General features: G+C 44.9%; 1 protein-coding gene across 1 annotated transcript in view; it reads right to left on the bottom strand.

Moving 5' to 3' along the window:
- Nucleotides 1-22,870, bottom strand: part of PGAP1 (post-GPI attachment to proteins inositol deacylase 1) — a 46,417-nt gene extending 23,547 nt beyond the window's left edge. The window contains exons 1-9 of the mRNA XM_054723425.1: nt 22,610-22,870; nt 16,041-16,194; nt 14,918-15,093; nt 11,189-11,360; nt 9,782-9,939; nt 6,879-6,931; nt 4,972-5,038; nt 2,499-2,604; nt 1,215-1,270 (exon numbers count right to left, since the gene is read on the bottom strand). Of these exons, the coding sequence (XP_054579400.1) occupies nt 1,215-1,270; nt 2,499-2,604; nt 4,972-5,038; nt 6,879-6,931; nt 9,782-9,939; nt 11,189-11,360; nt 14,918-15,093; nt 16,041-16,194; nt 22,610-22,756 (1,089 nt within the window). The 5' untranslated portion in view covers nt 22,757-22,870. The remainder of the gene's footprint in view (nt 1-1,214; nt 1,271-2,498; nt 2,605-4,971; nt 5,039-6,878; nt 6,932-9,781; nt 9,940-11,188; nt 11,361-14,917; nt 15,094-16,040; nt 16,195-22,609) is intronic.
- Between the last annotated feature and the right edge of the window lie 3,285 nt (nt 22,871-26,155).

Genomic DNA, 26,155 nt, shown 5'->3' with positions numbered 1-26,155 from the left:
TTAGAGAAAAAAGCTGATTCAAGGTCTGGGGCAGGGGACATACACAACGAGCTGCAATGTCTTCTCATACTAGATAGTGAGAAAACTATCAACAACAACTAAAGAGCAGCTACATGGAAGATTCTGGAACCTAACTCGAAATGGCTACACTGGTCAAAGATAGAACAATTTTAATATTTTAGTTTAAATAGAAAGACATATACATGAGATCATAACACTATTAGGGAGGAAAAAACCCCAAAACCTCTTTCAGTTACTGTCTGTGAACCAACTCACTATTCTGAAAACCAGTAAATATAAGATCCAAAGGCGTTAAGCAATTAACATTTTTTCCTTTACGATTTGTTCCATTTTTTGATAAATTTACTAGATGAGTTTTTCTATATAGTGTTCCAATTAATAAATGAAGAAGAAATAATCAAATTAGAGTATCATATTTTTGCATCCCCCTAAATCCGTGGTCGGCAAACTGCGGCTCGCGAGCCACATGCGGCTCTTTGGCCCCTTGAGTGTGGCTCTTCCACAAAATACCACGGCCTGGGCGAGTCTATTTTGAAGAAGTGGCGTTAGAAGAAGTTTAAGTTTAAAAAATTTGGCTCTCAAAAGAAATTCAATCGTTGTCCTGTTGATATTTGGCTCTGTTGACTAATGAGTTTGCCAACCACTGCCCTAAATGAACCGACAGTGGGCATTATTCCTCAATACTAGTAGCTGCTAATATAAAAAAAAGTCAAACAGGCTCGCAAAAGCAAACACCTGAATCTGACTGAGCATCTAGACCCAACCACTACGTCCCAGGAAAAGAGAAGGCAAAGGAACACGTTGAATGACACTACAGCAATGCAATCAGAAAACCAAGACTGTGACACTTCATGGGACAAATGACTTGCTTTTTTCAACAAATAAACTGCAAGGGGAAAAAAGGTGGTTAAGTAAGTATTAGAGATTAAAAGAGTAAGAGATACATCAACAAATATTATGTGGACCTTGTTTGTATCTGGATTTAAACAAATTAAAAGTAAAAATAATTTAAAAATTTGATAGTTACAAAATTGAAAAACTGAACACCAACTAGATACTTATTATTTAAAAATTATTGCTGAAATTGTTCTAATGTGGCAAAATGATCTGTGGTTATCTTTTTTAAGGAGACGTTAACAGTTAAAGATGACTACTAAATTTATTTAAGGAAAACCCACGGGTGGTATACTTACATTGTAAGCCACATAGGTCCACTTTGACACTTTGACCGGAACCCACAGCGGCGTCACTAAGGGAAAGGAAATTCATTTGTTTAGCTTGGATTTTTATATTAAATAATTTATCTTATTCAATACTGGTGAAATATTTCTCAATCAGCAGTTTTTGAAAAAGTGGTTTCCTGAAGACTGAACATTTTAAATTAGAAAATCTCATGAGATAATCTCTATGTGCTCATCACTAACTAGCATTCACATCAAATAAAGCACTTTAAATCGACTTGGTGTCCTTAACTCTAAGGAAGTATCAAGAGAAGAAAGTCAATATTTCATTTCCTAAACAAGACAAGTAATGAAGTACAGTATGACAGGTATTACATATAAAAGCAAAATTTACCAGCTAAAGATATGCCTGTTAATCCAAAAGAAGGTCGAAGAATGACTGATACTGAGAAACTGAGCAGAGCACTTATTTCATACGATTGTCAGGAGACCAGAGACACTGAGCTTCAGCTTTAAACATTTTCTACTTGTTATGCTATTTTCAGGACAAAATTTTTTTTTTACCAGCAACATCTTATAAATTGCTTTTCTACTTTTCCCCTTCCCTAACCAACAACCTCTTAAGAAACCATCTTAGAGACATTAATCCTATATAATAAAGAGGTAATATGCAAATTGACCATCACTCCAAAACACAAGATGGCTGCCCCCATGTGGACACAAGATGGCTGCCACACGGTGGCTGGCAGGGGAGGACAGTTGGGAGGGACCAGGCCTGCAAGGGAGGGCAGTTGGGGGAGACCAGGCCTGCAGGGGAGGGCAGTTGGGGGGGACCAGGCCTGGAGGGGAGAGCAGTTAGGGGCAATCAGGCCAGCAGGGGAGGGCAGTTAGGAGTGACCAGGCTGGCAGGGGAGGGCAGTTAAGGGCAATCAGACCTGCAGGGGAGCAGTTAGGCGTCGATCAGGCTGGCAGGGGAGTGGTCAGGGGGTGATCAGGCTGGCAGGCAGAAGCAGTTAGGGGCAATCAGGCAGGCAGGCAAGCAGCTGGGAGCCAGCAGTTTTGGAGTGTGAGAGGGATGTCTGACTGTGGGGTCCCAGATTGGAGAGGGTGCAGGCTGGGCTGAGGGACACCCCCCCCACGTGCACAAATTTTGTGCACAGGGCCTCTAGTAAAATACAACAGGATTACAGTACCTGAAGTATCGCAGTTTCAAAGATTTTTGTCTGCTAATAACAAATTTACCTAAAAATAATATTTAAAACTCTACTTAAATTTAAAAATATTAAAACCACTAACCTGTTAAGTCAGAAATTATTGCTGGTTTTTCCTCAAAGTGTTTTGCTGGGTGTCTTATAAAGTGGTGATTCAAAACCGACAATTTCTTCTTGGGATTTTGAGTTATCTAGAGAGAACATGGATACATTCTGTACCCTTTCATATCCTGGTGATAATTCAATGAAACTTTGCTTCGAGTGACAAAGCTAAGAGCCAACAATTACTTACTTCCTGTTCTAAGTGCTTAACATGTGAGCGCTCTAGGAGACGATAACCTTCTTATCTGTGTTTTAAATGTGAGGAAGTGAGAGCACAGAGAAATACAGGAACCTGCCCACGGTCACGCTCCCAATGAGAGCTTGGACCGGTGCTCACACACAGGCCGTCCGGCCCCAGAGCCCGTGCTTTTCACCATTATGCAACCGTGCTCTCCAACAACAGATGAGGATGAAACACATGAACACGTACAGACCAGAAGGGAACGCCAGGGGTCCTCCAATCTAGTGAATCCAACCCCCGAGTTTCCCAATGCAGACCAGGGCCAATCTCACACCCAGAACTCAAGTGGTCACCAGAGAAAACAGAGCTCTTCTTCCTTGGAAACTCCCTTGCACTCTGCTCTACTGACTTCCCCTGCGTCAAAATATCACACGTTTCATGAAATGAAAATGCAAGCAGACAATAGGAACTTTCCTGTTGTTTTAAAATATCCCAGCACAATAAAATGTCGGCCACTTTGTATCAGCCCCTCCCTTGAAAAAAAATGTACTGGGGCATAAAATTCCTCTGGAATCTACCGCTCGTCAATTCTCTAGCTAGGGCCTGAGGCCCCGACAGGGAAGTGATTTTTCTCAGCAACCACACAGTGACCGGATGATGAAGAAATTCCTCAGAAGGCACCCAGTATTTGCTTTAACGTTTCAAACTCGGTACTTTCCCAAATATTGCATTCCAATCGTAACAATTCTTACCAGGAGAATGTCCTGCCTTATTTAGAGCGAGTATCTGACTCCTTGTTGCCTTGATATATTAGGCTGGGGGACAGTCCTTCAAAAGATTGAAGATTGTTATGTCCCTCATCCAAATAAAACATTTCCTTCATAGATCGGACAACTTCAAAAACATCAAGTGTTTTTCACAGAACTGCTTCAGATCCCTCTCCACTTCGCCTGCCTTCCTTCCTGGGATAAACTCAAGTTTGTTAATGTCCACCCCCCTCCCCCCCGCCTTAAAATAGGATGTACAAAATAGAATGTAATTCTCTCGGTATTGTAGAGTGGAGGAAAGTGGAATTTAACTTCACTGATGCAAATGCTATACTTCAGTCAATTCAGTCTAATACAAAAATAGTTACAATTTGTGTGTTTTTTTAAGCAGCCACATCTGATTGCAATCAATTAAAGCCACAGGTCTTTCAACCAAAATTTCAGTTAAGTCATCTCTCCCATCCTTACTCACTCTCTAGAAGATCCACCCACTCACGTTTTCAGCTCCCATGTGTCTGCAGATGACCATCAAAAATGACACCAATTCTGATCCTGGGGACCTCATGTTTGGGAATGATTATGGCGTGAGTTCTAGTTTCCCTGTATGCCTGCTTTCCTCCTAGATTACATGCTTCCTAATTAGCAATCATATCCTAACATCTTACTGTCTAACATGTAATCCAGTCCATAATATGTAACGAGTTTGTGAAACAGAACTCAGTTTCATAATATTTTGATTCTTAGCATTATTAGTTATCAAAAACTTCTCATTTGTCCCTTAAAATGTGTCCATAATATACTTATCCTTACAGAATTATAATTTATTACGCACTAGCATTAGAGTTTTCTCATCTTAGAATTTAATGGAACACAAGATTTGATTTATTCAACTGTAGATCTTTGGATCGTATCAGAAAGGTAAAGATGCTTTCTCAAAAATAGTTAAACAAAAATGTCTAATATAATAGATCTTGAGATCTATAATACATTACTAAAAATGACAAAATAGCTAGTAATAAGTATTTCCCTTAATTAAAGCTAAAAGACAATATATTAAAATTTAAACAGTAAAGGAGAAGAACTGGGGGAAGATTTAAGGAATTTTTTGTTTTCATTGCATTTTTAAAAAACTTTTATTGAATTTACTTGGGGGGGAGCATTGGTTAAAGAGAACATATGTTTCAAGTGTACAATTCTATAGTACATCTTCTGTACATTGTACTGTGTGTTCACCACCTAAAGTCAAGTCTCCTTCCATCAAAATGTATCCCCCTCACCCTCTTCTACCTCTCCCACCCTCTTTTTCCTCCATTGCATTCTATTAATTATTATTAGTGGTCAAAGTATTTTATCAGATAAAAATAGAGATATGTCCATTTGAAAGTCATTGTAAGTCATCATAAGGTGTAGGCTTCTAGTTGCATCCAAGTAAAAAATGTATTAATTCCACCACAGCTACAACCAAGCTCTCACTTTACTGAAATCACTGTTAGTTTAAGAATACATACTTGCTTAGTGTCAGCATCAATCAGATCAAAGAAGGCTCGAATTGTAGTCAACTGCAACTGTTTACACCTAAAGAATAAGATGTGTTACAAAGGAACCTTTCTTTAAAAATATACTTTGGATACAAACACACATAATTCCATTATTTAATCAAATACCTGTGGTTCCTTTAATGCTGTAGATGTTAAAATTATTTTAAAAATCATTATCATCAATCACATATCTTAAAAGTTGAAATATATAAAAATGAAGCAAATTCAATCTTTCTGGATGTTTGACAGTAGACCTGTCTGGGCCCCTCTACCTCCCCTACATTTCCTCGTCTGCCCAGCTATAGGTGTACTCCACCCATCTTCACATGCCTGCACTGGCTGGTTCTCGCAGACACCACTGACCACAGAGCCAGAGGAAGGTGAAAAAGAGGATCTTTAAACCAAAACACAAAGGTAAGATCCTAGGGTCTAGGTCAAGCATGTCGAACTCACATGCGGCCCACAACGAATATTTTTGCAGCCCAGCCAATATAACGGTATGTAAGGAACGTTTTAACAGGATTTTTACAATATCCTGTTATACATAACTAGAGGCCCGATGCATGAAATTCGTGCAAGAGGAGGCCTTCCTTCCCCTGGCTGCTGGCACCGGCTTCCCTCTGGCACCCAGGACCCGGGCTTCCCTTGCAGCCCCGGCTTTGTCCGGAAGGTCGTCCGGTCTAATTAGTATATTATGCTTTTATTATTATAGATTATTAATAACTAATTATAATGTTCGCTAATGACTGATTACTATAATCATGTTGCGTTCATTTCCCTTACCCGCCTTACGTGCAGGCGCACCATTTCTCTCCACTGATACTAGCAGCGAATATTTTAGCAGCCGATTGCCATGTCATTAGTCTTGGACTGACTTGTTTGGTGTGCACAACAGGAAATATTTCGCTTTTGGAGACCAAGAAAAATAGGTTTATTTGCGTGACGCTTATTAATTTGTGCAGTTATTCAGTGTCTGGTAAGTTAATGTTCAAGAAGAAATATTAATTTTTATTAAAATGTTCTATTATTTTATGTTAACAATGACTCATTTATTTCAGCCCTTTGCATTCAGCATGTCTCTATCGAAATAAACCTACGTTTCTATGAAAATGAAGCTTTTGTTTTTTTTGCGGCCCACATAAACTTACACCTTGTTTATTTGGCCCGTGTTAGCCTTTGAGTTTGACATGCTTGGTCTAGGTATTTCTGGACCTATATTTAACCTCTTCCTTTATTATGTTAAGGGTAAATCTAATTCCTACTTGGTGTTCCATGTGCTACTCTAGAATAACCAATGCTGCATTGATCAAGCCCCCAAGTTTGATGACTGGCCGAGAGCGCCGATGTCCTACAAGTGCCTTTGATTCTGCCCAAATATGAAAAACTAAAATTTTGATATTTGACACGAGCTTCATTTGAGACTGATGCTACTGGTTCTGAGATGATGACCTAGATTGTCAAGGAAACCCTGGTCACCCTGAGACAAGGTCCAAATTTAGAGTTCTAAGCCCCTAAATTGACCTGTCTCCCAAATCTATCTATAATAATAAAAGTATAATATGCTAATTAGACCAGACGTCCTCTGGATGACCTTCTGGACAAAGTCGGGGCTGGGAGGGAAGCCCAGGTCCTGGCTGCCTGTCGGCGGCCGGAGGGAAGTCCGGGTCCAGGGTGTCAGCGGCCAGAGGGAAGCCTGGGTCCTGGGTGCCAGAGGGAAGCCGGTGCCAGCAGCCAGAGGAAGGCAGGCCTACTCTTGCACGAATTTTGTGCATTGTGCCTCTAATTTATGAATAAAGCTCTAAGAATATAAACTAATCAATGCACCGTTGAGAAAAGAGGACCACCACAAGCCATCAGAGTAAGTTACACTGACATACCACACAATGGAGAGGTGGTCTGTGGAGACCCAGGTCTTAGGCACTGCTGAGCTCTGAAATGAAAGAAACAAACAAAAAATCAAAATTAAGAAAAGCACATTCGTTATCCTCCAAAAGGCTTGAGATTCTTACAAGCTAATATTTAGAAACATGAAGCATTAGCTTCACTATGTTGTGATGCATAGACATTTTTAAATGATGCATTCTTTGTAAAAGATGATCCAAAAATATTAAGGCATTTCCTGCATAAAATAATTCTCTGTCATTACTGCTTAGTCACACTTACATTATCCTTTAAAAATTATGAAAGCACCCAGATTCCTTTCTGAGTTTAATACCTAACTCTTCTTTACTCTAACAAGAGGCCGAGTTTATGATTCTTTAAAAATCCTAGTTTATAGGCAAATTACAATAATATTTTAGTTATGACTTGATTACCACTTGATGAAGTCTAAGATGTGATTGCTTAGTCAGAGTGTGCCTGAGAAATGCTTAAGCCTGAGAGATTTTCCAAAAGGCACAAGTCTGAGATCACAGTACCAAAATTACCAAATCAGACTCTCACAAGTATAAGGCTTACTTATACTGAAAAATTCACTAGCTGAATTTTTACTACTTAGAGACACAAGGGCAAAGGCTCCTAAAAATGTACTATTTGCAGGAGGCTTTCTGACAACGCCGTAACGCCCTTCAATCAGGCTCTGAAGTGGGAGGAGCCTATAGCTTACTTGTTGAACCTAATAAAGCATTAGGTATCTTATTCAGGAATTCCTGCTGGCAGCTTACAAGACAACCGGAGTTCACTGTAGTTCTAAGATGATGCTAGGTGCTCAGTAGAGTGAGAACTCAGAGTAGACAGCACTTAGCACTACCAAGAACATAAAACGGGCTCCCATCAGTGCTGGAGCTGAAAAAGGGAAAGGCAACACAAACCATAAAGGTATTTGCTCATGATCTTGTTGAAAACTGCTGAACGTCTACCCAAATCCATCCCTGCCTTCTCGCACAGCTGGTTAGATCCACCTCTGGGCCTCTCTCACTTTAAGGTGCGACGAATTTTCCTCTAATAGTATGTGAACAGGAGTGATGTGTGCCGTGTCCAGGCCCGGCTGCTCTTCTTCCCCCTTTTGTGGGTGGAATTAGTGACGATGAGAGCAACCTCAAAAGTAAAACCTTCAGGCAGGGTGTGCCTACTGTCAGCCTCGGTCCCTCAGGAGGCTGGTGCTACTGGCTCTGAACACCACGCACCAACTTAAACACACACCGAGGGCAGTTACAGGAGTAAAATGTAAACCTCACCAGGTTTACGTGCCATCCGTCCCTGCACGAGTATCCATAACAACAGGTTAGTCTCTCCTACCAATACAGCTGTGCTCTCAAACTTCAGTCATTTTTCTAGCCCCAATGGATGTAAACATCACTTTACTGTTCTTGAGACAATCATTAAAACACGGTTACATCTCCATAATTGTTTTTTAAGTGAACGTACTTAAAAACCCTACACTATCTGGGAGCTAAAAAACTAAAGCGAACTCAAATAATAAAATAACCAGCTTTGAGAAAACTCCCTACGAGGTAACATATTTTCATCAGAAATACAGAAATACAAGCTGCCTTGAAAACAATGCATTATCAAATGGGTGAGAGAACAGGGACATACCCACACCCACACACAACCACATACACACAGTTGAAAAGACCAAAGTCCTTTATAAAAATAAGCTGCAGGATGTGGTATCAATACAGCACCATGGGCCAGACCACGCCCAGGAAATAAGCTATACGTGGTATGACTGACGACTACATCTGTGTTTTACAGAGTTGACATTTAATGTTTTGAGGAGTTCCAGCACATATCTGCCCAAAACATTCAACATCAAGATAAGATTCATAACCAATGATGAGGTTTGAGAGATTTACCGATTTTGTTCCAAAGCTACTATGGCTAAACCACAACTCCAGTTATCAGACAATGGTGGGTAAGAGCAGATGAGCTGAGTGATTTCTGTTCTAGGTATGGCAGGCGCTCAGTAGATCCTGCCTCATGAACGCACAGCAATCTAAGGCAGAGCGAGAGGAGCCGAGCTAGGGGGAGCCCCGAAGGGAACAGCCAGGAAACAAAGCACCGGCTCCTACAAAGCAAAGGGAATAAGGACGTTTGCAGAAACTAAGTTCTAGTTGAAGAGGGTATGTCTACTGAGTTTAAAAAGTCAAGACCTTAACCGAAGACTTCAAGGTTAAAAATACAAGAAGTCAGTCCTAAAAGGAAACTTGAACTCACTCACAGAGGCCACGTGTCCCAGTTAAAGACCACGTACTTGATGTCCTAGCAGGGGAGAATGATCAGCAAACGAATTAATTAATCAGGGTTCTGTCTAGACTTCAGAGCTAAGCTTTTGATTTTAGAATGGGCAGAACGTCATTCAAGCTCAGCAATCCAGAGCATGTGGTATGTTTACTATTCCCCTCCCACCGCAGACAGCAGAGCACCCATGTAACAGAGGCCCTGGCACATCAGTTCACACTTCCTTAAACTTACAACTCTAACCAATGGACGGGCTCTTGCATTTGAACAAGATGTTTATTTCTCATAAACAAGAGTTCTTTTCATGAAGTCTCTAAGGTCGTTCTTAGTTTCTATGGACATAGGCATCCATGCCTCTGCCTTTCCAACATGTCATATTCATCCATTCATCTTCTCTGCCTCTGTCTCTCTCTCCTACCCTCTCTCTCCCCCCATCTCACGCACAGGCGCACACACACACACACACACACACACACGAGCACATGGCAGCACTACGCCAACCCAGCAGTCATTTCCAAGCAGCAACATGTTACTTCTCCATTCATGCCCACTGCATTCACCACGCTACTATGTCAGTAGAGTCTTTAAAGGAGATTACCACAACAGATAAGGCACTGGTATGATGGCTTAGCTTTGGTAGAAAAGTCAGTCCGGAACGAACTTGGTAATCCCGGAATCCTCCAGCTACAGAAAGCATGGTTAAATTTATGTGTCTAGCATTTAGAATCCAATAGTTGTTTACAGTCATATAAAAATCTGGTAGGAAAAAAGACACATTAAAAATTAGTGGCCATTCCCTGCAACAATATACGCTGTTATATCCATTATATGTCTATAATACTAATATTAAACAGAATTTCTAAGCCATCTGAACTATAAATAAAAGTTTTACCACAATTAAGATAATGCAAATTTTTTATAGGGTAAGAAGTAGAGTAAATTTACTGATCAGGAAAAAAATTATTTCTTTCTAAAGATTTTCTTCTATTCACATAAAATTGCAACAAGCAGTAAAGATACTATTTGACTTTAATAAAAACGTGAGACAGGCATTTAATTCATATCCTGTGACACTATTTGATTACATGACAGCAATCATAAAACTCGTATTGTTCATTTAAAATTCCCTCCAACATTATAGCATTATCCATATTTTATTTCTTCTATTATAACAGGGTATCTAAATTAAGAAGCAGTATCTTCTATAATAATAAAAGCGTAATATAATAATTAGACTGGACAGCTGAACAACCTTCCGGACGTCCTTCTGGACGAAGCCGGGGCTCGAGGGCTGAGGCAGCCACCGCGGCTATGAGGGTCGAGGCAAGCCGCACGAACTCCGTGCATCGGGCCTCTAGGAGCACATAGAAGTTAAGGGCACAGGGCCAGGAACAAGTTTACCAGGGTCGAGTACCAGCTCCACTATTTTCTTGCCACGTAACTTTAGGCAAAAACATTATCTTGGACTTTTTTTCTATCCATAAACATGGGGATAACAATGGTCCTACCTCAAAGGACTATAAGGATTAAGTGACACATCAGGTAAAGTCTTTAACACAATACCCAAAACAGAGTAAGAGCTCAATAAATATTAGCAATTCTACCTCACCGCATGCAGTGTTAGAACTCTTTGTTGAAAAACAAGACATTCCTAGTATGTTACTTAAAAATAAGCTTATTTTGACTAGAATCCTGGCAACTTAACAAAACACAGAAGTTTAAACAAACTTCAAGAGCCAGGGAGTCATCCTTAAGAATAACTGAGCCTACGTGCCTAGGGACGACCAGACCTGCCATCAGGTTAAGGTGCCATCGACAAGAAAACTCACAGCACTTTCAACGATGAGCCGAAGCTCAAAGTCAGAGAGGCAGAGGTGGAGGTGATCTGCAACAGCTGCTTCCACCGGGACGCACCGGTAGCGCGCTCTACCGGGAGCAGCTGCACGGATTCGTGTTCATGTAAAGACCACGGGAGGCCAGTCAGTGTTTACGTAACCGCACTCACCTGTAATGAACCGGTCTAGGGGCATCACGGGAGCCACATGCGGGGTGGCCTGTGTAATAAGAAGATTCAGCAGATCTTGCTTAAAATTTTTCAGTGTGAGCAATGCCCTTGCAACAAGGCCACCCATAGAATGACCAATTATCGCCACACTTTTTGGAGCAAATTCTTGACCCTATTAAAAAAAAAAATCACCAACACATAATTAACAGTATCATAAAGACAATACTAAATACTTCTCTCTAAACATGAGCAATTTTATAGAAAAAACTAGAGGCCTGGTGCACGGATTCGTGCACGGGTGGGGTCCCTCAGCCTGGCCTGCGCCCTCTCGCAATCTGGGACTCCTCGAGGGATGTCAGACTGCCGGCTTCCACCTGGTCCCCACAGGCCAGGCTGAGGGACCCCACTGGTGCACGATTCTGTGCACCATGCCTCTAGTATGCATATAAGATCTATGGTTAATCTCTTCCTGCCCTCCCCACTCCCCTCTTCCTCTGAAATTCATCAGTCTATTCCATGTTTCCATGCCTGTGTGTTGAGCGTCTGCACCCTGGTGGTCATTGTGCGTCATAGCTACCACTCGAACAGTCAAAAGGTCGCTTAGGCTTTTATATACATAGGTAAACTATTTATCTAACCTCCTATCATAAGATACAGAAACACATTTTTATATAATTAGTATGTACATACTATTTTGTGTTCTGCCAAACATTTAAAAAAATATTTTTAATTGATTTTTTTACAGAGAGGAAGGGAGAGGGATAGAGAGTTAGAAACATCGATGAGAGAGAAACATCGATCAGCTGCCTCCTGAACACCTCCTACTGGGGATGTGCCCGCAACCAAGGTACATGCCCTTGACCGGAATCAAACCTGGGACCTTTCAGTCTGCAGGCTGACACTTTATCCACGAGCCAAACCAGTCAGGGCTGTCAAACATTTTTAACAGCCATGCTTTGAATTTCTGAACCAAAATCAGAAAACTTGTGTCTAGCAAATCATGTTTCACTATTTGTTATATTGGATGTAAGAGTTGTAATTATATTTGGTGTATACCAGAATATTTAACTTTATATGGTCATTTATTAACAATTGGAAATACCACAGAAAAGCTAGAAAAATTATGGTTGTCATAGCAATATACTACCGCATCATAATGACACATCTCATCAAATCATTTCCCTGTTATGTATCTGGGTTTAAAATAAACCAATGTTCCATAACATTTATTCACTGATGTATTTTATTTCTTAAATAAGTAGCCTATCTACACGAATAAAAGAGAAATATGCAAATTGACCATCACTTTGTGATGCCCACCAGCCAATCAGAGTGAGTATGCAAATTAACCCAACAAATATGGCGGCGGCCCCACCCCCAGCTGCTCCAGGCCTCTGGACAGCACACATGCAGGCCCAGAGCGGCCAGCGGGGCGGGACACCTGCTATGAGGGGGAGGGCGGGGGCAGAGGGAGCTACAGGAACGGCGCTCTGGCGGCAGCCAGAGTGAAGGCCTACGTCTCAGGTGCTGGAGGAAAACCGGTGCTGGGAGCCAGGGGAGGGAAGGCCTATTGCACGAATCTTCGTGCAATGGGCCTCTAGTATAATAAAACCCTAATATGCAAACTGACCGAATGGTGGAACAACCAGTCACTATGATGCGCACTGACCACTGGGGGCAGACGCTCAATGCAGGAGCTGCCCCAGACCAGTGGCGGAGGGGGCAGGGCTGGCTGCCAGCCAAGGCATGTGCCAGCGGGGGCCCTCCGACTGCTCCGCCCTTCGGTCGCCCCACAGATGGCCCTCATCGCTGGCCAGGCCTAGGGACCCTACCCTATATATTGGGAACAGTCTCTTAGATTTAAAAATTAAAACCTGGCAAGGCTACTCTAACACTGAAAAAAGAGGATGATTTAGTGATGACATGCATGGGCTGTGGCTTGCACATTTTGTGGTCAGCCCTGATTCTGACATTTACAACTGAGTGACAAAGCCAATTACTTAACTTCTCTCTGCTTCCGTTTTTCCACCCATAAGATGGGGAAAGTGGTACTACTGCCTCAGAAGGGTCATGTTATGTACTACTTTTTATAATCAGGGCAAAACAATGTAGCTGCCCATACAACAGCAAGATGCCTTTCACCTGCATGAAAAGTATGGTCACTGGTGCATGCAGCGTCCCGGATTACGAGAGGGATGTAGGCCCAACATCCCCCGAGGGGTCCCAGATTGCGAGAGGATGCAGGCTGGGCTAAGGGACACCCCCTCCCCCATGCACGAATTTCATGCACCAGGCCTCTAGTTGCATTTTAAAAAATTTCTTCTGTCTCCATACAGTATCCTCAGTTCTATAATCAAACTTTTGCTCATTTTCCTCCATACCGATGCTTCATCTGTGCCTTCTGTCCTGTTCGTTTGAATAAATGGGCCCTGTGCAGAAAACGGTTAACACAGTAGGCCTGAAACTGCGATCCTTAGAATGGACTGCATTAAGTTTGGCTCTGCTCGGCAATCTGGGACCTTAGATTTTGGGAGGGTTCCCATCATCCCCTAAATGATAAAAATGGCTCACTACGCCAAAACCGTGCCAACAGTATCCTTTATGCGGATCACTCCTGCCCTCTGATTGGGGTTTTGGTACGTGGTGGGCAGAGGGTGTTTATATAAGCAGCCCCCAATAAAACTCTGGAGCAGTGACTCTCTGTTGAGCTGCTCTCAGAGACAACATCCTCAGCATGTCCTTCCTGGGGTCACCTGAATGCCCAATGTGTTCAACAGGCCTCTCCGCTCCGGCCCGGTCAGAACTCCTATTCCCACACCAGGTGGCCTCTGCAATCTCAATTCAGCTCACGATTCCCCAGCAGCTGTTTCCTGCTGTGCGCTGGGGCACAGCAAGGGAAGGAGGGGCCCTCCCAGGTAGGCCGTCGTACTTTACCTCTGACACTGTTTAGAGCCGTGGCACAGAATGACTGTCAGCCTGGGTCACTGCTCTTTTAAACCGCACCTTAGGAGGACACGCCCCATCGCTTCCTCCCTGGTAGGCCGCTGCCTGGTACGACTTCTTGACCTGTGCATACACGGCGTAGCATTCCAAGACCGAAAAAAAGGCAAATTTCAAGGGCGCCTATCTCTGCCTCATTTTCTTCTTTCCCACAACACTGGTCAGAAATCTCGCCAATTTTTCAGTAGGCCCAAATTCCAGTCTCTGCCTTGGAGATAACGTGTGCTGGCTTGATCTCCACCTGCTTGCCCCGCGACCTAGAAAATGCTTCCGGGCACAAAGCCAGAGCAGTGACGGAACTCACTCCGCACGGTACCGTCCTTTCAGAAATCACAGTCCTTTTCTGCCTGTGGTTGTCCAACGCCTGAAAACACGGACTTCAGAGATCTCGACTAGTTTTACGGCTGTTTACCTAAGGAAGGGGTCTTCCTAGTACCAGCTATACAGTCATAACTAGAAACAGAAATTCATGCTAAGGGTTTTTGGAAATACACTGCACCCTTCGTTTATAATCGTTAAAAGAGTTCCCCCCCCCCCCCCAAGTTCACATGAAAGGCTTCTTGTAAATTCAATTTAAACTTTAAAAACCACCAATGGATTCAAAACGCACCAATGGATTCAACGCCACCAGCGAATATAAACAAATGACTTTAAAAACATGCCGAGTGCCTCTGAAAAGGAAAGACGCTAGCAGGCTGGTCACGACCGACGGGCGAGCTTCTCTCTTACCTTATAGAGTCTGAGAATGGCTTTGATGCACTCGTGCACGAACTTGGTCTGCTTTTGGAGGCTTCCCCCATACAGGGCCACCAGTTCCTCGTTGAAGTTCACACTAAAGAAGTCAAAGTGGTACTTGAAGTCAATGTCCTCGGCTTTCCTCAGCGCGATGGAGCCGATGGACCGCACTGCACAGGACAGGGGGAGAGGGCACGTTAAGCGAGGGTTTGTGCACTGTCACAACGGTTTTGGCGTTTTTCGAGCTGCTGTCTCCTCTGCGGAGCTTCAGGCGAGTGTTTGTGAGTGAAACGGTGCTCAGGCCCTTGAAGAGGACGCCCGAGTCTACAGCAGCCTTCCGTCTCTCCCGAACCGAGTCCCTGATGATTTTCGCAGCGAGGGGCCGTGGGGACTCCTCTCTATGGCACTGGTGCTCCAGGCTGGGGAGCCGGGAGTGGGGCTGGGACCCCTTGCTCCTCCTCAGGGGGGACATCGGCAGCTGAGATAGCCTTCCTAATTCTTAACTGCCACACGTGGGTGTGGGACCAGCCACATTTCGAACCTCTGCCCCTTCTACCTACCAGTCTCAACGTGGCTTCTTCCTTACATCCTTAGTTACAGGAGTTCTGTTCAGCTAGCCTTCAGGTGGCTCTCAGGGGTGGTGGCTCTATAATTCAGCTGCAATTCTGATGTGGGCAAGAGAGGAGGCAAGCACATCCTTTTCCTCCTCTGTCATACTGACCAGAAGCTACAGCTCTCTAACTGAAAGCTCTGGAAGAAAGAAACCCGTCTCCTCTCTTGTCCAGCATCACGGAAACCACTGATTCACTTCGCTAGTCAACGCCTCAGGTTCTGGGCTCTGCACCCGCCATCCCCAATACAAGCTTCTCTCTTCTGCTAATTCCTGAATCCCGGTATCTTCTATGTATCCCACCCACTCCATCTTCTTTTTCTCCTTCTTACATTTTGCAGAGTGGTCGTCAACATTCTTTTCTATGTATTTCTCACATTATTTTTCTAGACAAAACATCATATGTTTGTGTTTCTAGTATGCCCAGCACAGGACTTAACAGAGTACGTATCTGTTGCACTCTTCAATTGCATGGTAGAGCTTTCAAATTTTACTTCTGAGACTTACCCTGCTTATAACTTCCAGCATTCCCAGGGAGAAAGAGAACTGGGATACCCGATAAAGGGAGGATCTTGTGCTCTTCAGCGTAGGACCCTTCTCCGTAAAGATATAATTCATATGAAGGATAGCGTTTTGCCAGTTTCTTTGGAAGTTCTATTTTCTACAACAAAAATTAATAAATAAATAAAATATGCAATTTTACTTTAAAACCAACTTTATTACTACACTTCAGCCACACCATACCCAATTCTGAATTATACAAATAGTGCAATATAAAAACATTACTGATGATAAAACTGAACTTAATACACGCAACAAATTTTAATTTATTCATATGGAGAATTAGTCTTGAATTACGTGAGTTCTGAACCTTGTGGTCTTCGGGAAATCATAAAATAGGACTATCTTAAATTCTAATAAATATAAATTACTCAAAATAGCCACTGACAACAGAAAAACACTGGTAGATGTCAGCAAGTTACAGGTTAACATAATTGAAAATGCATTTAATTTAGTATCAGTATCAATTGTACTTAAACTTAGAAATGATGAAAGCTTTCCATTACCTAATCAATTCTCTTTCGCTATTTTGAACTGTACTGTAATGTCTCTCCTTTTACTCAGGCCCAACTACATATTCTCGCTGTTACATCATTCCACAGAAAGCAAGTGTGTTTTATAGCGCAGCGTCCTGACCTCTCCGCTTCATATGCTTTGATCTACAATGCGCTTAACAAATTAATCTGAACCTTACAGCTATGTCTCGGTCAAGACACGTACACTCCTCGCGCCATAAACATTCCAATGAATTAGCACGGGTTTCGGTTTTCGCAAACCAGGTGCATGGGTCGTCAGCAAGCGCTAACCTACTCTGCAGTTCACATGCTCGCATACCAAATGCGCCAGTAATTCACATAAAGTTTTTTCCCCACAGAATATAAATTAGGTCTTAATGTCGTCCCCCAAAGCTAGGCACCTATAAAAGTGGTAGTAAAGTGTAAACTCTTCTTCTGCTCCTTTTTTCAAGGAAAGAAACCATTAGAAATGAAACCAGTTACTTTGAACACTAGATTTTAGGTGACATCAATAGATTTAATGACTTAGCAATGCTACACAATATGCTTGATACAAACTTCAACTACTGAATGGATTTTTGAAAATGTAAATGATAATGACTGCTGGAAAACCTCGCTGCTGGAAAAAAACAGAATTCTGATTATTCACACACATACACACTCCTGAATATTCCTTTGAGGATATCACCATACACAACTTGTGCCAAGAGCATCATGAAAACATCTTTAGGGAGTGTGAGCTTATGGGATAAGATACTAGCAACTTTTTATCTCCTCGCATATTCAAAATAGAGAAGTACAAACCCCACTATTTGCTTTATATATGTACATGTACTTTAACTCAAATTAGTTCCGATACTGATTATGCACTGTACGTAATAAAAAATGACATAATGTACTTTTTCTTTAGGTACAAATTAAGCAAAAGGAAAACGTGAGAGAACCCCTCCCAATTTAGTGAGCCATTTGATAGATAAGTATTATGTGCATATTACACCATTATTCTTTTTAGGTCAGTAGCTAAACAAAGTTTGTGTGTGTGTGTTGTAGTTTTTTTAAAAAGTATATTTTTTTTATTGATTTCAGAGAGGGAAAGATATAGAAACATCAATGATGAGAGAGAATCACTGACTGGCTGCCTCCTGCACGCCCCACACTGGGGACCGAGCCCAAAACCCAGGCATGTGCCCTGACGGTAATCAAACTGTGACCTACTGGTTCATAGGTCAATGCTCAACCACGGAGCCACACTTGCTGGGCTAAACAATGTTTATAACTAGTTGAAAATTAACTCAGAAAAACAGAAAACTATTAAATGTATCAAAGAAATATTTAATTCCCTGGAGACAGAAAAACAAGCAAGAGACTATATTTGATATATTTCATAATATATTATTATGAAAGCAATTTTGTAGTGAGAAAGAGTACATTTTTAAGAAAAATATGAATGCATACAATATAGAGTAGCAAAAAGTAGAAATGGAAAAAAGGAGATAGAACAAAAAAAAATGTCTGAATTGTAGACAAATGACAAAACTGCATTTTCAGACAGAGTTCAAGTTGGGAGTGAGGGGCAGGAAAAAATGGGAAAGGGTATTGACCAGATTGAGGACAGAAAAGGAACAGGCATACAAAAAGGATGGTGACAAAATAAAACAGAAGAGGGATTCGAAAAGAAAACACGTACAGCAACAGGACTCCAATCTGTTTTAAACTGATGGTTCTATAGAGCGTGTATTCAATGAGCAGCCCTCCCCCAAAAAGGCCTCGAATTAAGATCAATTACTTTTACACGTGAATAGCATCTCCACATTGCTGCCCTGCCTCCGTCCTCTTTTCTCTGCCTTAGTACAGGTTCTTATCTCTAGTCCAGACCCCTTTCCAAAGACAAAATTTCCAAGTGCTAGAGAAATACTGATTTAAGAAACTAAAGTCTTTAGGTTAGGATATAGCTCTTTTAATTATGTTTTAAAACTGCAAAATAAAAAAGGTTCCACAGTTAACCAAAAAGAAAAAAAAAATGATTTTGATCAAAACGAATGCAGATTTTAAGCTCTCCCAAAGAGCTGGCCCTCAGCCCTTTGCCCCTCACTGGTAAGAGTGCCCCAGAGGACTCCAGCCGATAACAATGACTCGGGGACAGCGACTCTCTCAGGCGACCCTCCGTCATAATCTCCCTGCTACGCTCCACGGTCCACACTGCTGTCAAGGAAATACCTTGTTAACCCTTTGCACTCGCTTGCTTTTTTCTCGATTCCTTTATTCTAATGCTAACCGTGTCGAGTCACACTCGACATCCGAGTGCAAAAGGTTAAAACATACACCTGTGTGTTTCTTCACTGCATATAGTTAGAGTTGATAAAGGCTTAAGAGAGAGGCCATTATAACCTGGCTCTAACTATTCTTACCTAATCTATAATAATAAAAGCATAATATGCAAATCGACCGAACGGCTGAACAGCAGAACGACCGTCTGGACGACCAAGCGGTGACATGCACTGGCGCCAGGCCAGCCAAGGCAGGTGCGATGCGATTGGTCTGGGGGCCCCGCCATCGCCCCACAATGGCCCCGCAGAGGGAGGCCCAGGCCACTGGCTGGCAGGGCGATCAATCGGGGTGTGTGTGTGTGTGTGTGTGTGTGTGTGTGTGTGAAGGGAGGGCTCTGCGATCGCCCCAAAGAGGAAGGCCCAGGCCACCCTCTGCAAGGCGATCGATTGAGGGGGAGGGCTCCATGGAACCAGGGAGCTGGGGGGGTGTGGCGGCGGACACTGGCAGCGCCAGGCCAAGGCGGGTGCAGGTGGGGGGCAGGGCCACGAAGCTGGGGGCTGCGAAGCCGGCAGCCGGGGGAAGGAAGGCCTACCCTTGCACAAATTTCATGCATCGGGCCTCTAGTTCCTTATACATTACAAATGCCGGGTTTGTTTGTGTGCTGTTGTTGTTAAACCTCACTCAAGGATCTTTGTCCATTGATTTTTAGAGAGAGAGGGAGAGGGAGAGACAGAGAGAAACATTGATGTGAGAGAGACACATCGATTGGTTGCCTCCTGCATGCCCCTCCTCCCCCCACTAGAGCCAGGGAACCTGCAACCAAGATACATGCCCCTGACCAGAATCAAACCCGGGAGCCTTCAGCCCGATGCTCTATCCACTGAGCCAAATCAGCTAGGGCGATATGCCAGGTTTTAAAATCTATTTTTAATATGTTTCAAAATTCAAGATTCAATAGGATATACGTTGAATAGGCTCGCTCTCATACCCACGGTCCTTTAGCCTTCAGTTTCCTACCACGAAAGCAACTAATGCTTGCAGTTTGTGTCTCCAGAAATACTTTACACACGTACATACAAGAAAACACGTTTGTAGGTTTTTCTCCTTTTTACGTAAACGGTAACATACGATACATACTGCTTATGCAGTGTCTCCTGGGGCCTTCTTTATTCACAACTGCTATTCTTACTCCCGCGATTTCCTTGTTCCTGCACCTTATGAACTATGTACCTCCCATGGCCCAATCCACGACCTCTTTCCGTGGCCTTTGACGACCACGATGAACCTGAATGCTTCCCTCTGAAGAGCCCTGTACACACGCTCTTACAGTGAAATTATAACATGTAGCACATTTGAACTATCCATTCCATTCCCCCATTGTGTTATAAAGAATAAATTAAAGGCACAAGGTCTGATTCATGTAATTCCCTCTCACCCACACCCAGTATTCAATAAATGATTTGCTCAAGAATATGCAAAAGGCAGTAAAAAAAGAAGAAAGGCATGAAGAAAGAGAAGAAAACCAACAATTAGGACATCTCATCTAATGGATAGCAATTTGGGAACGATCAGAGCGGTCACTGTAAAACATAATGAAAAGTAAGCAACATATAAAATACGTTCAGGACACTTTTATTCATTAAAAAACATTGTCTCTTAGTGGAATGGCCTCAGTTCACCAGAAATCTCACTGTACTCAAAAGGATTCATTTCTACAGGCGGGTTTCAACTTATCTGTAAAATAGCACAACCTCGTGTGCACAGCAAAGGGACTAGGGTTCAAACAGAAATAGCACTGTAGGAATTAACGCGGCTTTTTACACAATAAAAATAAAACTCTACCAAAAAAAACACACAAAAAAACGTGGATCCCAAACTCCTGCCACTATAATTAACATTATTAACAGAATTTAAGCCTCAAAAGGGCGATATGAATCAAAATAAGTAGATACAGACACAATAACAGAAAGAAAGCCAAACAGCTCTTTCGCATTAGCCACACTAGTTTTCGGTGTCTTCCCAGTCAATCTCACGAGGCACGAAATGCATCTGTGAGGTCCGTACATATGCTTTGTTCCCAACACGAAGCAATTTCTACTACTGCAAACGTTAAAACAGCTTCTGTAATTGTGGGCAATTTAAAAATAAACGGGAATCAGTACACTGTTTCACAATAATTTTATTTTAACCAAACGCTTCAACGCAGTCCAAACCTACGTTGACCTACTTCAATCTATTGGGGGTTTCCTAATTACTAAACCATATAAAAATCAAAGGCCACTATAAGGGCTCTATTTTCACTTTTAAAAAATCTAAGCTAGAAGCCCAACTACTTAACTATATACAGACTCTGATAAAAAAAAAAACCCAGCATATTCGCTTAGAAATTTAAGAGACGACAGTAACGTTATAATCTCCTTCAGTAGCCTCTGATATCACACCCCCTTATCAGCAAGGATGCAAAACGAAGGTAAGAATCTCAAAACAAATACCATCTAAACTAGAATTCTGCCCATGGGAAAGGAAGCTCACCAGCAACTTAAACCTTAAGCAGTGTTCACACCTGAATAATAGCAGCACAATCAACCGTCTCCCCCATAATGATCGGTACACAGAAGCAACCAGACCGGCATACTTCACCTTAAAGAAAAAAAAAAATCTGCTATGGTTTTAAAAGTATACTACCAATGCATTTTATCAATATGTGCTATATATAGTATATACACACAGTAGGGTAGGAGGCTATTATGTATTCCTTAATTAGGAGATGCGTTTAGAAATAAAAGAATCATGGGTGTGTGTGTGTGGGGGGGGGGGATGTCTTGGGGCAGTTCTGTCATTCGTCACAGCCTCTTCTTACAGCTGGTCCTGAATGAAATTCTGAAGTCTCCCAGGCTGAACTGCTAAGCGATGGAGCCCGAAAATGTTCAAAACGGAACGGAAGAGGTGGGGGCGGAGGGAGCGGGAGAGAAGGGCCCATTTCTCTCAAATAGCAAACACGGTGAGAGAGGGAAAAAAACCAAAAACATTGAAGATTGAGAATGCCATCGGTAAGAGGCGACCCGCACAAACGCAGGCGTGCAGGCACACGCACAGACCCACAGAGCAGGCGGCTCCGCAACACCTGCGCAGGCGGGAACCCCGCTGGCTTTCCACGCACTGGCTCATGGGGTGAGCCTGGCACACGGAGGTGGCCCCGGGGTCCCTCGGGCAGCCCTGGGAACTCGGCAGCCACGACCCACCCTGCAGAGGCGCGGCCCCTTCCAGAAAAGCGAGCTGACACGCACACCCCCGGGGCGACGGGGCGGAATGCAGGCGCACCTGTTAGGGCAGGGGCAGGGACAGGGACAGGGTGGGGGGGGGGGGGGGGGACGGGGTTTGGATTTGGGGAGAGGGGCTGAGCATGGAGGGGGTGGGCTGGACCGGCCGGTAAAGCCTGCGCACGGCATCTGGGGTCTGGGAGAGGGCAGAGGGGCAGGGGGACAGTTCCGAGGGGGCAGCGAGGATGCTCGGGGAACCACCTGGGAAACACCCCCTCGTGGAGAAAGGGCACAAAGGGCAGGTGAGGGCAGCGATGGGGTCCCGCAGGCTTCCGGGGCGGAGAAGGCAGAGGCCAGGTGCGGACGAGGGGGTCGGAGAGGCGCGGGGAGCCCGGGCCGGGGAGACGCGCAGACGCGCCGGGCGGGCGGCGCGCGCCGGCGGGAGCGCCCCGGGGCGCGGGCGGCGCCTCACCTGGAACTCGGGGTACTCGAACATGTAGCTCATGCTGCACTTGTTCTCCTCGAAGCCGAAGAAGACGTCCCACAGCCCCAGGGTGGCCATGAGCACCATGAAGGCGTAAAACGCCAAGTTCCCCAGGTTGACGGAGTGCAGGAACATGGTGCCGGTGCCGGTGCCGCCAACGCCGGGCGCCCAGCCCGGACCGCGCGCGCCCCGGACGCCTGGACGCTCCGCCGGAGCCCAGCCGAGCCCGCGCCGCGCGCGCCTGCGCGGAGGCCCCGCCGGCCGCGCCGCCCCCAGTGCGCCTGCGCGCTGCGCCCTCCGCCCGGCGCGGCCCGCAGCGGAGGTGGAGATTGCAGCGGGAGCGCAAATCTGAGCGCGGAGGCGAAAGGGGCGCACGGCGGGGCCGGGTGGGCTGGGCTGGAGGGAGAGGGGGGCGAGGGGAGGGGCGAGGAGAGGGCAAGGAGCCGGGGGGCTGGGAAGGGCAGGGAGAGGCAGGCTGGAGGGGGACCGGGGAAAGGGGGGGCGGGGGTGATGGAGAGGGGGGCGGGGCGCGGGAGCGTGGGAGGCGAGGAGAGGGGCGGGCTGGGCTGGGTGAACCTGGAGACCCCGAAGCGTTGCTGATGCCGAGCTGACCGGCGAGGGGAGGGGGCCATCAGAGCCGAAACGTTGAAACGCCTCGCCGTGCGCAGTTTAAAAACCCTTCTCGTTTCTTATTTTATTATTATTTTTGAAACGCCTCTGGCCTCCGCAATGTGGGTTCTCCCCCTTCCGCAGCTCTCGGGACCCCGTAGCTGAGGCCCGGACAGTTGGCTTTTCCCCTCTCTCGGGCCGCCCGGTAGGGACCAGCGCACAAAAGCAGCGGCTTATAAAAACCCACCAGCAGGCCCACAACTTTCCGTGCTTGGGGTGAGGGGGAAAACTGCGCCCAGAAACCGTCGCTCATCTGGAAAAAGCGTCACCAAAATGCCCACGAGCCCCGAGGCCCCGGCTGGTACCGGCGTGACCAGCTGGACGCCGACCGCCTGGCCCCCAGAACCCCCACCTCTTGGGAAATGGGGTGCACGTTGACGGAGGGAGGCAGCGGAGCTCACGCAGCTACCCAGACTTAATTCATCCTGTGACTTCATTCATTTGGAAGAATTTCGGGTTGGCTTTGCACAAAGGAGCGGGTAAAAGCAGCTCAAACACCATCCATCATCATGGATAGCAGCATCAAAACACAGGGATGTTACGAGGAAAAACAACCACGTGGTCACTCTTTACAGCGGACCCAAGAGCAGCGTGTGTGTGTGTGTGTGTGTGTGTGTGTGTGTGTGTGTGTAACTGCAAAATTCTCCTTAGAATTATTGTAGGCGCTGACTGAATTGCATTTCACTCGGGCTGATTCCCTGGTATTGTGGGGGGTTTTTTTCTGTGCAGAGGAAGTTTGGCTATTTTATGACACATAAAAATCAAAGAATTTTCAAAACGAAAAACTTATAGTTTATCTTCTACAGCACCCTGCTATTCAGAGCTGAGAACACCTAGGATGTGGGGTGGGATGAGGGGGGAGGCCGTGCCAGGAGTGACAAATCATTTGGGGAAGGGGTTATTAAGTAGAAAAAGGCATGCATTGAGTCTGGGCACTTGCGAGCCTCGCGGACGGAATGTCTGCCGTGTTTCTCCTGGCGTGTCCTGACCAGCACACACAAACCAGGGGTGAATCTGCAGCTCTCACCTCGGTGCTGCTTAGACTTCATGTGCACGGGAACCACGTGGAGGTTCTGTGTGCAAGCAGATCCTGACTGGGCCCTGCCTCTCTGACAAGCTCCGAAGTGATGCCAGTGATCTGGTCAGGGGACTGACTGCACTGGGGGACACGGATCTCCCTGTCTGAGGACTCGGCCCCATGGAGAAACCCTGACCCTGACGACAGAGCTCGCTCTCCTGCGAGCTTTCCTGAGTGTGGCCACCTCCTGCCTTCGTCGTCCCCCCAGACAGGAGCCGGGGAAAGAGTCCGTGGATTCTTTATGTTTGTCATCTTTGTGGTCCTACTTTTTAACTTTCCCTTTTCCTACCCATCATTATCCCCTCCTGGCTCCCCTTCCTTTCATATCGAAACTAACCCTACGGAGCAAGACTTACCACCCTCGGCCCGTGCTGTCAGCTTCCTGACCGCCTGCCTTTCGGTCCAACTCGCTCTGCTTACAGACTTCCCGCCTCGGCTGTGCGGCCTGGCTCTGAGCCCTGACACTGTGTACCTGAGCTCCGCTGGAGAAAATGGCAAAATTATTGGAGTTACTGTTCAGAAATATGTGTGTGTTTCTGGTCAACGTTCCTATTCTGCAGACCACTTCTCTGAAGCTCGCTACCCCGCCTCTTCTTTTTCTGTTAGCCGATTATCAGTACATCCTTCCACCTTCATATTCAGGCACAGAGATTTTGATTTTGATTTTCAGGTGCACATTCCTTCAACTCTTAATTTCCACGTTCCTCGTCGCCATCCATCCTAATTCAGTCAGAACCTCTGAAGCGCCGAGAACAATGGCTGGCACTCTTGGGAGCTGCTGTTCTGAGGACATCAGGAGCTCATCCTGCTGGTTGTGCTGTAGTGCCCTCCCCCGCCCCCCCCTTTCTCTTCAGGGAATTGGTTCCATTGAGTTAGAGTCTCCGTCAAGCTTTCCCCCTCTGTCCCCCCTCCCCTGAAGGGGGGACTGTGCACAGTGTGCTCAGGTCTTACTAATTTAAAAAAAGACAAATCTCCCCTGCAGCTGTCACCTGTAGCTCTTGCCTTCTCATCGCAGTCAGGGTTCCTACAGGTGTGGCGTTTAAAGGTTAAATTAATGCCGCCGTTCATGAAGGGAAAGGCCATGCAGTCATTTGATAATCACCCCTCCACTGAGATACTTCGTAACTGCATTAATGGAACAGTTTTTCGGAAAACCTGTTAGGTTTGTTTAAGTTCCATTAGCTTTTTTTTTTTTTTTAAATTATCTTTATTGTTGAAAATCTTACAAATGTCCCTTTTTCCTCACCCACGGACCCCCCCCCCCACCCTGCTCCCGCCCCCTCCCCAGACCTTCACCGCACTATTGCCCCTGTCCATGGGCTCTGCAAACATGCATGTAAGTTCATTGGTTAATCTCTCCCCTCCCCCTCTGCCCTGAAATTCATCAGTCTGCTGCATGCCTCTCTGTGTCTGGTTCTATTTGGTTCGTCAGTTTATTTTGTTCATTATATTCCACATATAAGTGAGAGCATGTGACACTTGTCTTTCTCTGACTGGCTTTTGTTGGCTTGCTTTATTTACTGGAGGCAAAGTCTGACTTTTCCACACATAGTAACCTCCTTCATGTTACCTAATTTTTAAAAAATATGTTTTTATCGATTTTAGAGTGGAGGGTTGAGGGAGAGAGAGAAAGAAACATCCATGAGAGAGAACCATCAATTGGCTGCTTCCTGCACACCCCTCCTGGGGATCGAGCCTGCAACCTGGGCATGTGCCCTGACTAGAATCGAACCAGAGACCTCTCCAGGCATGGGGTGATGCCCAACCAGCTGAGCCACACCAGCCAG

Source organism: Eptesicus fuscus, chromosome 11 (assembly GCF_027574615.1).
Source record: "Eptesicus fuscus isolate TK198812 chromosome 11, DD_ASM_mEF_20220401, whole genome shotgun sequence".
NCBI lineage: Eukaryota > Metazoa > Chordata > Mammalia > Chiroptera > Vespertilionidae > Eptesicus > Eptesicus fuscus.
The sequence above is the reverse complement of the archived record's forward strand: the minus strand, read 5'-3'. Positions and strand labels throughout refer to the sequence as shown.